At 39.7% G+C, this 13,737-nt stretch overlaps 1 protein-coding gene across 2 annotated transcripts in view; it reads left to right on the forward strand.

Annotated features, from left to right (window-relative positions):
* The first annotated feature begins 1,665 nt into the window (after positions 1-1,665).
* dnah3 (dynein axonemal heavy chain 3) overlaps positions 1,666-13,737 on the forward strand; it is a 29,675-nt gene continuing 17,603 nt past the window's right edge. Inside the window, exons 1-26 of one of the 2 annotated variants that reach the window (XM_074613710.1) lie at positions 1,666-1,925; positions 2,029-2,064; positions 3,452-3,553; positions 3,689-3,896; positions 4,064-4,109; positions 4,204-4,366; positions 4,455-4,647; positions 4,984-5,179; positions 5,654-5,779; positions 6,652-6,847; positions 6,955-7,134; positions 7,236-7,366; positions 7,459-7,564; positions 7,672-7,850; positions 8,012-8,196; positions 8,327-8,450; positions 9,257-9,410; positions 9,523-9,667; positions 9,817-10,028; positions 10,174-10,265; positions 10,402-10,516; positions 10,712-10,828; positions 11,918-12,097; positions 12,198-12,334; positions 12,526-12,727; positions 13,417-13,509. In XM_074613710.1, coding sequence (XP_074469811.1) covers positions 2,047-2,064; positions 3,452-3,553; positions 3,689-3,896; positions 4,064-4,109; positions 4,204-4,366; positions 4,455-4,647; positions 4,984-5,179; positions 5,654-5,779; positions 6,652-6,847; positions 6,955-7,134; positions 7,236-7,366; positions 7,459-7,564; positions 7,672-7,850; positions 8,012-8,196; positions 8,327-8,450; positions 9,257-9,410; positions 9,523-9,667; positions 9,817-10,028; positions 10,174-10,265; positions 10,402-10,516; positions 10,712-10,828; positions 11,918-12,097; positions 12,198-12,334; positions 12,526-12,727; positions 13,417-13,509 — 3,600 coding nt within the window. In that variant the 5' untranslated portion in view covers positions 1,666-1,925; positions 2,029-2,046. Of the gene's footprint in view, positions 1,926-2,028; positions 2,065-3,451; positions 3,554-3,688; positions 3,897-4,063; positions 4,110-4,203; positions 4,367-4,454; positions 4,648-4,983; positions 5,180-5,653; positions 5,780-6,651; positions 6,848-6,954; positions 7,135-7,235; positions 7,367-7,458; positions 7,565-7,671; positions 7,851-8,011; positions 8,197-8,326; positions 8,451-9,256; positions 9,411-9,522; positions 9,668-9,816; positions 10,029-10,173; positions 10,266-10,401; positions 10,517-10,711; positions 10,829-11,917; positions 12,098-12,197; positions 12,335-12,525; positions 12,728-13,416; positions 13,510-13,737 lie in introns of those variants that run through there. The other variant, XM_074613711.1, reaches the window with a different exon arrangement.

A 13,737-nucleotide genomic window follows, 5' to 3' on the forward strand; every position in this document is an offset into this window, starting at 1 on the left:
CACATTTATTTCTAAGTCCATTCTTGGTATACTCCCCTCATATCTGTGCACTCTCATATCGTGCAACACTGGCAGCTATAGCCTACGCTCGTCTGACCTGTACTTATTACCTGTACCTAAGGTCCGCACAGAACTAGGTAAGCTGTTAGCTATTCTGCTCCCTTTTCCTGGAATACACTGTAAGCTAAATTGAAAATGGGAAATCTGATTACTTTTGATGAATTTAAAACATTAATGAAAGACCTAGAAGCAGAGTCAATCCGGAGCTGTCTGTGTTTCTGAATATTTTCACTTTAACGTTGGCTTCAAACACTTGATTTTAATTTATTTTGTATGATATTATGCTATGTATTTATTTTACATTTGTTTTATGTTGTGGCGTCTGAAACTTTAATGTTTGTTTAAATGCTGCTGTCTTGGCCAGGTCTCTCTTGCAAAAGAGAGTCTTAATCTCAATTAGTACTACCTGGTTAAATAAAAGTTAAATAAAAACATTTAAAAAAAATTGCAATTTGCAATGCAAATGTACAAAAGCTGCAATTTTCCCCATGAAAATATATATATAAATTTAGGGCCAGATGGTTGAGCTCTCAGACACAGACACAACCCAATCTGAAAGCCCATTTTGGCAGGCAGAGTGGAATCCAGCAGAGGGCAGATGACACCTGCTGAATAGTGATGCTTTCAGGTAAACTATGGACAACCCAGAGTCTTGTTCTCTTTTTAATTAATGGAATATTGTTTTAACAAATGTAGTAGTATCACAGTATAGTAGTGCTGGTAGTTGCGTTGAGACCATATTTCACACAGAAATATATGGTGTTGTGTCGAGTACTGTTTCCCGTCGATATGTGTTTACCCCTGCCTAAACCTGAACCAGAGCCGTCTAATTAATCCTTAGGGCAGGGGTCAGCAACCTTTACCATCAAAAGAGCAATTTAAGGCAAAAAAAATTAAAAATCTGTCAGGAGCCGCAAAACATTTGAGCATTGTGATGAAGGTAACACAGTTTATAGTCTAGGTAAATAGTGTATAAGTCTGATGCAGTGAGGGCCAAAGTGCAAATGTACTACAAAGTATTAGAGCCACATTGAGGGAAAAAAATCGAAGATTTCCAAAATAAAGTCATAATATTAAGAGAAAAAAAGTTGTAATATTACAAGAATAAAGTCATAACTCAACGCGAAAAAAGTCGTAATATTATGAGAATAAAGTCATAACTTTACGAGAAAAAAAGTTGTAATATTACGAGAATAAAGTCATAACTTTACGAGAAAAAAAGAAATTAACACGTAAAATTACTACTTTATAATATTATGACTTTTTTCTCTTAAACTTATGACTTTATTCTCGAAATCTCAGATTTATTTATTTTTCCTCAATGTGGCCCTAATAGTCCATCGTACCTACAACAGACCTACAACAATGATAAATAAAAATGAAAATGTAAACAAAAAACAGTTATTCATTTCCATTTTTATAAATCCACAGGGAGCCACTAGAGAGGAGCTAAAGAGCCGCATGTGGCTCTGGAGCAGGTTGCTCACCCCTGGTCTAGGGGAGACACTATTCGACGGGGGAACAGACTTCACCATAACACCTGTCTCCACCTGTATCCATCATGACACAAGCGCCCTGCTCGGGGCACCGCCCACTGTGGTTACCATGGAGACATTCCCCGGATGAGGTCAAGTCAACAGTGTTTCAGTTTACAGCAACGTGATGTCTTCTCCTTTAATTACAGCACTAAACTAAACCCTCAGAAGCTGGAAATACTTCAGTCATTTGTACAATAGAAAAGTGGTAATACTTTAGTTTACCACACTTTTAGTAATACTTTACAAACTCTCCGTGAAATGAGTGAAATATCCGGCTTAACGTTACAGAGCGACCGGTAGAAGGTATAACGTTAACTGATATTGACGGTAGGTTACAACCGTGTTTTACTCTTTAACTGTTATGTTATACTGTAAATGCGTGTCTTTTTTCATTCATACATTCAAGTTATTTGTATTTTGTTCTTTACAGTCAGAAAAGCTGAAAAAGATGGACCGGCTGAAGCAGGTAACGTTAACCTAGTTAGATAAATAAGCTCATCTGTTCCTCGTGTAGCTAAACACTTAGTAAGCAATCTTACTGTCTGATATGCTATATGTGGCAACTTTAAAGGACCAATTAAATGCACGTGTATTTATATTAAGTAAAGTAAAAATACTGTAATTAAAAATACAATGTGTCTTTACCCTCTGAGATACACAATAGACACATGTTTTGTCTTTTTTAGGAGGTCTTTAGGGGGAGATAGCAGGTCAACATAGATGTCACATAGAAGTGGTGTACATCATCTGAAAACTGAGAACCTGAAGATTAATTTGAGATGCAGCTCAGCACAGTGTCAAGTTCTTCTAGTCATAAATGAGAAATAAACATGAATTAATTGAAATAAACGTGTATAAGGGTTTAGTACATTATGATAGAAGGATATGATGGCTATTCCCATGCTCTATTATGTCTCATAAGTTGTTGCAGCAATTTTGGGGTTGATACCATTTGTTGCAAAGATTTGGTGCTAAATTTAATCATTTTTTACTAATCCAGAATTGATAAAAAAAATGGTCAAAAAACCCTCCAAAATGCCACATTAAGACACCAAGACCTTGAGGAACACCACAGGAAAAGTCATGCTGCGATTTGGTATCAAAAACGTTTGACATTTAGAGATTTCTGCCTTATGTCTGTAGTTTGTGGTTGTAAAGTAATTATCTTAGAGGTCACAACAGGTCATTTTATACAGTGAAGTCAAATTTCATAAAATGGTCTCAATACAATGAAATGGCTACTATGGGGACTAACATCATCACACATGAATAAAGTTGGGCTCATTGGATCCACAAGAGTCTCAGCTCATATCCAATTTATGTAATTCCAGGACTGTTCAGGGACCCCAGTATGTAGAAATATTCAAACACATCATTTTATGAATAGACGAAAACATCACATTTATACTGCATTCAAAAAACTGCACGGTTTTTGCCCAAAACTGCATGGGATTAGCATAAAGTGGGCATATCTGTAAAGGGGAGACTAGAACCCATTTTCATTAACATGTCTTGAGGTCAGAGGTCAAGGGACCACTGTGAAAATGGCCATGCCAGTTTGTAGCCAAACTTTGGAGCATTATTTAGCATGACATGATTGTTACCAGTTGATTCCTTCGTTTTTTTTAGTTTCATATGATATCAGTACCTCAGTACCAGCTACAGCCTCTAAAAGACTGTAAAGTCGGTCGGGATCCCCCGCGATCCTGCTGGTCTCAGGGGGTTAATAACTTTTGAACAAACAAGGCAAGTTTAAAAAAAAAAGAAAAAAAGATTGAATTATTCAATGCACTGTGCAAATAAAAGTCAATCCTTTGTGTTGCAACCCTGCCTTTTTTTTGTCTCAACTACAGATGGAGGATGATTCTATCTACAATATGAGTGAGAGCAGAGGATATCCTGTTCCCCCACCTTTGCCAATGTCTTGTAATGCAGAACCATCAGAACTGTATCAAGTAAGAATATCAGTCACTGTATCATATAAAAAAAAAGTGCTTTTGGAAAGCCAGTGTTGCTTCCCAAGTTAAACACATGAACATTTGTGCTACCATATACTCTCTTAACATTCAAGCTGTTATTTTACCCCCCAGTTAGTCTCGAGGCACAGTCATTACCCACCCATCCTCCAGACCAATTCTTGGACACAAGCAGTTCCCTTTAAAGAGCAACGGCACCACCGTACTCCCAGTGAGTCTATTGGAAATAACTTCAGTCCCCAGGCCCAGGACATTAAGATCATCAAACTCCAACACAGACGACACACTTTACGTCAATCCTTGGCAAAACCAGCTGGGCCTTGTATCCTTTCATGTTCCTTTCATATCAAACTCTGGTCTGTGTAACTAAGGGAAGCCAATCTGAAACTGTCTGTGATTGCAATATTCTTTCCTTTTTTTCTGATTATAACTTAAAATGTAAACACTGCTCTGGAAAAGAATGGATTTTTATCTTAATCAGACTTTTAGCATCAACTCCACGTGGAAGGAGACAAGCAATAACACCGAGAAGAAGGTTATCACGCCCTTTAAAGCAACACATTTCAGCTTATCTTTTATGATGTTCTTTTTCTTGAGGCACTTGATCTGATTCGTTCATGCTTTCACAGGGACACATCTCCTCATGCTTCACTCTCGCCAAGGCCGAGATCGAGAAACTTTCGCTCTGCCAGCAGCCGGCCTGTGAGTCCTAAAGAGCAGCTGGACATCATGTACAGCCAAGAGGAGGAGATGAGTGCCGTGCAGACAGAACCTAATGAGAGAGACCTGAAAGCAAGTATCAATGAATTCAGTAATGACCTTGTTAGATTACAGTCTTTTGAGTCTCCTTTTTCTGACACATTGTTGATTTCTCACACAGAGGTATAGATACTACATCACCACTGGTGTCCCCAGCTCTGTGCTGGCACCCCAGCCACAACAGCAGATGATGAACATCATGCGCCTGCTGCCTCCAGAGACTGAGGATGATAGTAAACACCTCCAGATTATGAGGGCAAACTTGGAAGAAGAGGTCAAAAGAGATTATTGCTTCAGCCTCAAGGAGACCATAGGTATTAAACAATAAGGTGTCAGTGAATCTTTAATGGCAGTATTGTCTAAGCATACGCCAGTATCACTTTAACATTGATTCTATAGAGTCTGACCAAAACAAACACAGAACTCCACTTCAGCTTTTCTTTTTGTCTGCTCTGCTGCTATCTATCTGTTAGCACATTTTGTTGCATCATTAAACAGAAAAAAACTATGATTCTTTCATGTATATGGGTTCGAAAAGATAGTCACTCTAGTTAATCATTTCCTCTGTGATGAAATGCCTTCCTTGCTTTGAAAATGAAATTCGATCAGTCTGTTCAATCTATTTTGTCTTCCATGTTGTTCCTTGTCAGTGGCCTACATTCTGATGGACCCATCTGAGCGCCAGAGACTGTCCATATCTAGCGTCCCCAAGCCCTTTCCCAGGAGGATGATCCGTGCGCCAGTGCCGTGGGAAGCTAGTTACAGGGAGGTCCACACGTGGCAGAGCCAACATCTTTTTACTATCAGTCACATTATGGTGCTACTGCAGGATGTCTGGCTAAACAGGTAATACAGAAGTCTACTATACCATGCATTCAGGGAGGGTTAGATTATAATTTACTTATTTATTCATATCCTACTAGACACTCTGATCATCATCTTCTTTTATGTTTCAGTAATGTGGCGAAATGTTAATTTAGATATAGAGGCACTGTTTTTGTGGAATTTCAAATTTACACATTGTTCATCCTTCATCCTCCCTGTTTGCCCTGGAATGCTTTCTATTCCTTATTATTATTATTCAATGTAATTATGTTTTTATTGCCTTGAGTTTAAAGAGAGGTCTTTGTAGCTTTTAGCTTCCCACCTCTTCAGCACAAACTCTTTACTTTGAATTCATGTGTATCTGAGTTTATGTAGGTGAAGTGTGCTTTCATATATGTGAGTGTCTTTGTGTACATATCATATATTTTATAATCTTTTTTTACGTGCAAACAAGTCAAATAGATAAAAGGTAAAATAATTAAGATCTTGTTTCAGCTTCTCATCCTTGAGATTTGTTCGACTGGAGGACCTTCTCTCCACCAGCCTCCCCCTCCTGCCATCTGAGTTTGAAGAATTTGTCCGGAGACAGTGCCAAACCACAAGAGATGAACTGGTCCAAAAGTGAGTACTGCCAGTCTTTCAGTAATAAGTTAATCATTGTAGAGTGTCCTCTCATTGGCTTGTAAGTCTACACAGTTTGTACACAACCAAGAGAGCTAATCCTGTTGTAGGTGCAGTCTCAGGTTACCACCTTGTCCACTCTGTCAGACCCATGTCAGGCTGCCTTTCAGGGGATTGCTTTACACGATGCCTCCCTTTAGGGTTCCAGTGCATCCTTTGTTGCGTGGCTGTTGTAAATCCTGTTAGAGCATGTTGTGGCCCTGATGGCTGAAATATGAGCCACTGTAATTTGTAGAAACTAGCTTCTATTTGTTTACTTCCATGTTCGTAATTTGCACCCACTTGGATACCATTATTCTGCAGTGTTTCAGTCTCCCATGCCAGCCATATTCAATCCAGAGGACATGATGTGTCTCTATGGGGTTGTGTGAAAGGCAATAAGAACCAGGGAATAAATAAAGTATGTAATAACTGCAGTAACTAGTGCAGTTAGTTGAGTTTTTATTCAGCAGACATCATATTGTAGGATTTGAAACAGAAAACTGTGCATGAAGCACTTCAGGTATTATATTATCACACATGCTCTTTGAAGCGGATTATGATTACTGCAGATAGAAGATTTATGACCAACAGTGTTATGTGACATCAAAAAAAATCCAGTCAAGGCACACATTTCTGTTGAATTTGTGAAATTGAGTTTTACATTTTTTAAATCTCTTTTTTTTCTGGATATTCCTATATCTATATAACTTGCAACACTATTAATGAGGAGTATATTTTTTGTTGATATTGCCTTTCAGTTCTTCTCATGCTTTGGTATTAAACACAAACAAATAGCACTAACTGAACTTATCACGGCGATCTTCTTTCAGGTGGCTGCCTCACTGTGCTTCACTCTTTGACACCTTCAAGGACCTGTGGTTGCCCCTCATACCTCAGAGTGAGCAAGTAGCTCAAGTTAGTGTCCAGGAGTTCTTCAGCTGCGTGGCTGCTCTCATGTCCTTGCAGCTCCGAAGCCTGGTTGTAGAATCATTACAGGACCTGTTGTATTTCTTCACTACATATGAGGTTTGGACAACATTTTTAGTTGTTAAAATACACGTTTAAATAGTCTTTGGTATCGTGAGAGAGGAGCACCAAAATCTACTCTCTTACTGTGTTCTTTTTTTCTTCAGGACGGCAATGACTTTGGCGAGGTGTTTGATGAGATGAAGTATGTTCAGTCTCAGGTGCTGCTGATTAAGCTACAGGCGAATGACCCTCGCATTGACTTTAGTCCAAGCTTTCAGGAATGCTGGGAGCTCATCCACAGAGCCTTCATGGAAATCATCAGGAGTGCTGAGAAGCTCCCAAGGGTACAGCTTTAATAATCTGTTTTATATAACACAGTACACAGTGCTGTTTCTGTTTTTATACAACAATCATGTATGATCTGTGACTTGTGTGCTTTGGCCAGGTGGAATGTAACCTCTTTCCCGATATCAAGAACTTGTACCTACGCACCGTCAGTCCTGAGGAGTCGCTGGTTACAAACATAATCAACAAAGCTAAAGACGTTTTCGATAAGAACACTGTGGGACCCACAAAGTAACGACATATGAACTGAATTTATGCTTTTCAATTATTCTGATATACCATCAAGTGTAAAAGACCTGCTAATATTACATCTCATTCTTCAGATATTTGAATGTATATCAAAAATACAGCAATCTACTGGACCATACAGCAACGCAGGACATCTCAGCTTTTCTCAAAGAGAAACACTCATTGGAGGGATTTACAAAGGTCATTAAACCTTTCCAGCTAAAATCTACACTGAACGTTTTCTCTTTCCAACTGGCATTTGCTGTCTACTAAGTGCCCATGTTCTCTCTCCCTCTTCCAATCTTCAGAAAATTGAGAGCGTGAATAGCTTGCGGAAGGAGATTGCCTCGCTGCATGTCACGGTGCCCCTGTCCATGTTTTGTCTGTACTTTGGCAAGCTGAATGATGACCTGTGTGACCGTGCTGAGAGACTGAAAGACAAGATCATCATGTTTGAAGTGGAGGAGAACCGGGAGCTTAACAAGGGGTGAGGGGAGTCTCTACCTCTTTAAACTTTTCTAACTTGAACAGCAGAAAGTGTCGGATGGATTCAACATCTAATATATTTTCTTTGTTTAGTTTAAACAGCAAATCCGTTGTTATGTTTACTTAAATTTTTAAGAGGGACAAGCTATCGCTCTTTCCCAGGATCTGTCAAAAGTATCAGGAGATTACCGAGACCATCAGAGGAATCCCAGAAACCACAGAGGAGTTGGTGACTCTCATCCAGTACATTAAAAAGACCAGTGATGTGACCATTCACAAGCTGATCGATGAGATTGATGAGGCAACATACCGCCTCAGCTTCCTCCTGGACAATGCCACTCTACCCTGTATGTGAAACCTCTTCTAGTATCTGCAATTGCAGTCAAAAGAAATTACATGTAATGTAATCATTGATGCGAATGTTGGATAAATTATATCAATCTTTTTTTTGGACTGTTTTTTTCTTTCTTACTCTAGCTGATGACTTGAGGCTGAACTCCCGTGTTTTCCAGTGGCCCAATCAGATCCTGACTGAGCTTGAAAACAGCAAGACTCGTCTGGTCACTGTTAGAGAACAGGCTGAGGACTATCTCCACACAAGGTTACTGAATAAACACTTGTCACACTGTTGGTCTCACACAAGTGGCAACCACCACAGCTGAATGTGGAGTTTTTTTTACTTGTTGGCACCACCCAGTGTCCTACAAGAAGTGCTGTTAATTGAAATTTAGATTTCAATATATCCCTCCCAAGACATATGGGTCATGTCACAGACACAATGTCCATGTTTTTTGCTGTCTATTTTCTCACATCCCTCTTACTGTATGCTCAAAGTCACCAACACGTTCTCATCCCAACTTGTCATATACTGACGCTTTGTCAGACCCCTTGGCGTCACTTTTCGGTTGCAGTAAACATGTGCTTAATGTTGTGAATTAAAAAAAAAAACACTCGCTTAGGTTTAGGCAACAAAACCACTAAGTTAGGTTTAGGAAAAAAATAGATGGTTGGGCATAAAATTACTACGTTTTTACAGTGAAAATGTGACTTGACATTGTGAACACAGGACACAAACCAACAGCTGATTGTACACTTTCCCTGTGTGTTTACTATTGCCGTGGCTGGGTTTACATTGTAGTAAATGGAAACCCTGTGCGTCTCATACCGCCGCACAAGGGTGCCTTTAACGGCCGTGACAAAGCGTTGATATTTGACGTCCACGGAATGAGAATGGGCTAAAGTCACTGACATGTATAGGAACAACTGTTTTAAGAATCCCAGCATCCTTATCTTTCCCTATCTGTTCAGAAAATGTGTCAGTGTTCTCCGATGCACCAAACTAACTATAGTGTATCCAATGCTGACAACTGAAATGAAAACTGTAAAATCTCCATGCGATTATCTCAGGGTATTCGACTTTCACCAGAGGTTGCAGGATCTGGACAAGGAGATACAGGCCTTTAAGAAGAAGGAAGTTATGAACATGGAGGAGATGAAGAACAATGTGGGAAATCTCTCTCAAATCACTGCCAACCTGGAGGCTGCTGTCACTGAACTAGAGGTAAGAGATGCTTTGGATACTCATGTGGTTATCCTTTTGATTTCAAAGCTTTGATACCCAAGCAAAACAGATCAGTAGCCGGAAAATATTTATACCGCTGTCATTTCTCCAGGATATCAACAATGAGCAGACTTTGCTGGAGAAGGGACAGAGCCAGTTCCCAGTGCTCCAAACTCTGATAGCTGACAAACAACCATATGAGCAGCTCTGGACCACAGCACTAAAGCTTCAGAGCATGTCAGAAGGGTGGATGAATGGTAGGTGACTCACACTGGGAAAGCTATTGTGTGACTGCATTTTAAAAACTCTAAATGGCTCAAATAACGACTAATGACACACAGTAAGTGCAAGCAGGATGCACAGCTGTTTTCACAATGGCGTACTTAGTTTATCATTTAACTCCTAGATCCTTTCCTGCACCTGGACGCAGAGAAAATCGCTGATGAGCTGGACATCATGTGGAGGACCATGCATAAACTGACCAAGTCTTTCTCTAATCTTCCTGGGCCTTGCCGGGTGGCCAAAAGCTTCAAAAACAAGATAGACGAGTTCAAGCAGCACGTACCCATCATGATGACCATCTGTAACCCCGGCATCAAAGAACGCCACTGGGAGGCGGTCAGCTGAATTAATGTTTTAGTTCCATTTTATCATCCGATAGAAATCCAGTGTCAGATTCACTTTGTAAGGACCAAGTGTCCTGCGTCTCCTGTGATCCATGAAGCCGATGTGAATAATTTACGACACTCTTGTCTGTCTCCAGATTAGCAGCATTGTGGGCTTTGCTGTCAAACCAGATGTGAGCAGCTCACTGCTGAACATGTTGGATCTGGGGCTTTCCAAGTTCTCTAATAAGTAAGACACTTTACTGACATTACACCATGTTGAAATACATCCACAACCATGGCTTGCAAGAAAATGTGACCCCAGGTTATGGAAATATTCAGCATGATCAAAGGGTGATTTTTTTTTTTATACCTTTATGTCATAGGTTGGAAGAGATTGGAGCGTCGGCTAGTAAGGAGTATTCTCTGGAAAAATCCATGGATAAGATGAAAAGTGAATGGGCCGAGCTCCAGTTCTCTTTCACTCCATACAGAGATACAGTATGACAAACACATTCACAATCACATACTTTCACAATAGACATACCACAAGTGTCATATAGCTTCTTCCAAAGAATTACATCTTGAATGTTGAAATATTACAAGAAATTGTCACATTGATTATCTTCAACTCCAACTACCCATGAATTTCCATGCAGAACATTGACATCAACATTTAATATTTCATTATCATAGGATACCAGCATTGTGTCAGCAGTGGATGACATCCAAATGCTTCTTGATGACCACATTATTAAGACGCAGACCCTACGAGGTTCACCCTTCATTAAGCCAATAGAGACTGAATGTAAGGTAAGACATGGTGCCACAAGTCACTCTTGGTCCCCTTTAGACTTTAAAGAGGACCTATTATGCTTATTTTCAGGTGCATACTTATATTTTGTGTTTCTACTAGAACATGTTTACATGCTTTAATGTTCAAAAAACACTTTATTTTTCTCCTACGGGCTGTGCTGTAGCACGTCTTTTCACCTTCTGTCTGAAACGCTCTGTTTGAGCTCTTGCCCCGCCTTCTCGAAAATCCCAGTCTGCTCTGATTGGTCAGCTGGCCCACCGTTGTGATTGGTCAGCCGAACCAAACTCTTCGGACTCCGCACCAGCTTCGCTCTAACTAGCTTTGTTTGAGGGCGTGCCAAACTAGCCGCTATGCAGGTATTATGCAAATGTGTTACTTGGTGACGTCACCACGTTACGAAAGAAAAGGCGGGACTTCAAGCAAGGCGTTTCAGACAGTTCAGGAGCAGTGTTTCTGTGGGGGAGAGGAACTCCCTTTGGTGTGGACTTTAGCATTTGTAACTTTGCAGACCTTTTACATGCACAAAAAAAAACGATATAACACACTAAAGGAAAGGAAAAAAACACAAAAGCACAAATAGGTCCTCTTTAAATATATATAAAAGTCAAAGAGCCATCATACATAAAATGAGTTTGTGTGGTTTTGGAAGTCTGGGTGTGTATCTTTGCCAACTACAGCCACAAAAGCAACTCTTGTGTGTTGCGATAAGAGGTGGTCTGAGCAGATGGAAATGCAAGCACAATTTCATGCCAGAACAAGTAAGAAAATTGCCTGTTCTACAAAACACAACCTCAGCTATGCCACTCTATACACCCGTGGAAGTGGCTTTGCCATAAAATTACCATAAAAGACTTGGAACAACCTGTTTTAGGAATGCAGGACAATATAATCACTGAATCCAAATATATATTTTTATGGACATGCTGTTTGTTATAACAAACATGTGGGTTCATGTTTTGAATCATTAATTTCTTTAGTATGAGGTTGGCTTTTGTAGGATTGTTGTAGCATTTTGTAAACTACAGTAGACTTTAAAAATGCGGAGACTACAATTGTGTAATTCTCACCGTTACTTTCCTACCTAGCTTTGGGAGGAGAAGCTGCTGAGTATGCAGGACACCCTAGACTCCATGCTGCAGTGTCAAGCTACTTGGCTCTACCTTGAACCCATCTTCAGCTCTGAGGACATCATTGCCCAGATGCCTGAGGAGGGACGCAAGTTTGGTATTGTGGACAGCTACTGGAAGAACATCATCGCAGAGGCGGTAAAGATCCTCTTCGAACACAACTTCCTGTTTTAGTTTGCAAAAATTGAATCTCATGCACGTGCTTTGCTTTGGTGCCTTTGTGATTTCACTGGTCCAGGTTAAGGACACACGTGTGCTGGTGGTAACAGATCAGCCCAACATGCTGGAACGGCTGCAGGAGTCCAATTTGTTTCTAGATGACATCCAAAAAGGCCTCAATACCTACCTGGAAAAGAAGAGGCTCTTTTTCCCAAGGTTTTGACCATAAGCCCTAATAGAACATTATAATAGTTTTGACTTATTTGACACCAAATTACTCCTCAGGGACATTCAAAATATACTTAGCACGGAGAACATACACATGACAAAGTGAGCACTTATATTAACATTCTTTCTAAGCGAATGTTTTGTTTCATCTCTCCCCTTCACCTTCATCCTATGCCCAGGTTCTTCTTCCTGTCCAACGACGAGCTGCTGGAGATCCTGTCACAGACCAAAGACCCACTGTGTGTGCAGCCTCACCTGAAGAAGTGCTTTGAGGGCATCGCAAAGCTGGAGTTCATCGGGGACACGGAGATTGTTGGCATGATCAGCTCTGAGAAGGAGACCGTGACCTTCACAGAAAAGATTTATCCAGCTCAAGCCAAGGTATTGAATAGACTGTGTTGTTATACATTGTGTCATAGTTGTATTATGTATTTATACATTAAATGGATATATATGTATTAGGGCTGTCGAAGCATCAAGGGGTAGAAAATGGGTTCTATGGGTACCCACGAGTTTCCCCTTTACAGACATGCCCACTTTATGATACTCACATGCAGTTTTGGGCAAGTCATAGTCAAGTCAGCACACTGACACACTGACAGCTGTTGTTGCCTGTTGGGCTGCAGTTTGTCATGTTATGATTTGAGCATATTTCTTTTATGCTAAATGCAGTACCTGTGAGGGTTTCTGGACAATATTTGTCATTTTTTTGTGTTGTTAATTGATTTCCAATAATAAATATATACATACATTTAAATAAAGCAGGATATTTGCCCACTCCCATGTTGAGAAGAGTATTAAATACTTGTCAAATCTCCCTTTAAGGTACATTTTGAACAGATAAAAAAATGTGCGACTAATTTGTCATTAATCGCGATTTAACTATGGACAATCGTGATTAATTGTGATTAAATATTTTAATCAATTGACAGCCCTAGTATTTATACATTAAATGGATGTATATGTATTTAGCATATCTATTTAAAATTATTATATTTCTTAACAAATTTTACTTTCTTGGACATAACATTGTGGACATATTTGGGTGACTGTTAGCATTTGATTTTTAGGGTATGGTAGAGAAGTGGCTGCGGCAGGTGGAGGACCTAATGCTCAGGAGTGTTCGACATGTCATCTACCAAGGACTGTTGCAGTATACAGAGGTATTTGGGGACTTTATTTTTGAATCTGTGATGAATTTGACTGACAGTAGATGTAGGCAATTCATGACTATACTGGGGACTGAGTTTCCTTTCATAAATGGTATTTCTTTTATTAAACCAGCCATCAGTTCTTTGAAGCTGTATTAAAATGTGGAGTGATAAAAGGTGGTTAAAGAAAATTGCACATCATTCCCATTTATTCGGGTTCAGATGGGTATAAGCAGTGTA

This window comes from Sebastes fasciatus, chromosome 17 (assembly GCF_043250625.1).
Source record: "Sebastes fasciatus isolate fSebFas1 chromosome 17, fSebFas1.pri, whole genome shotgun sequence".
Classification (NCBI taxonomy): Eukaryota; Metazoa; Chordata; class Actinopteri; order Perciformes; family Sebastidae; genus Sebastes; species Sebastes fasciatus.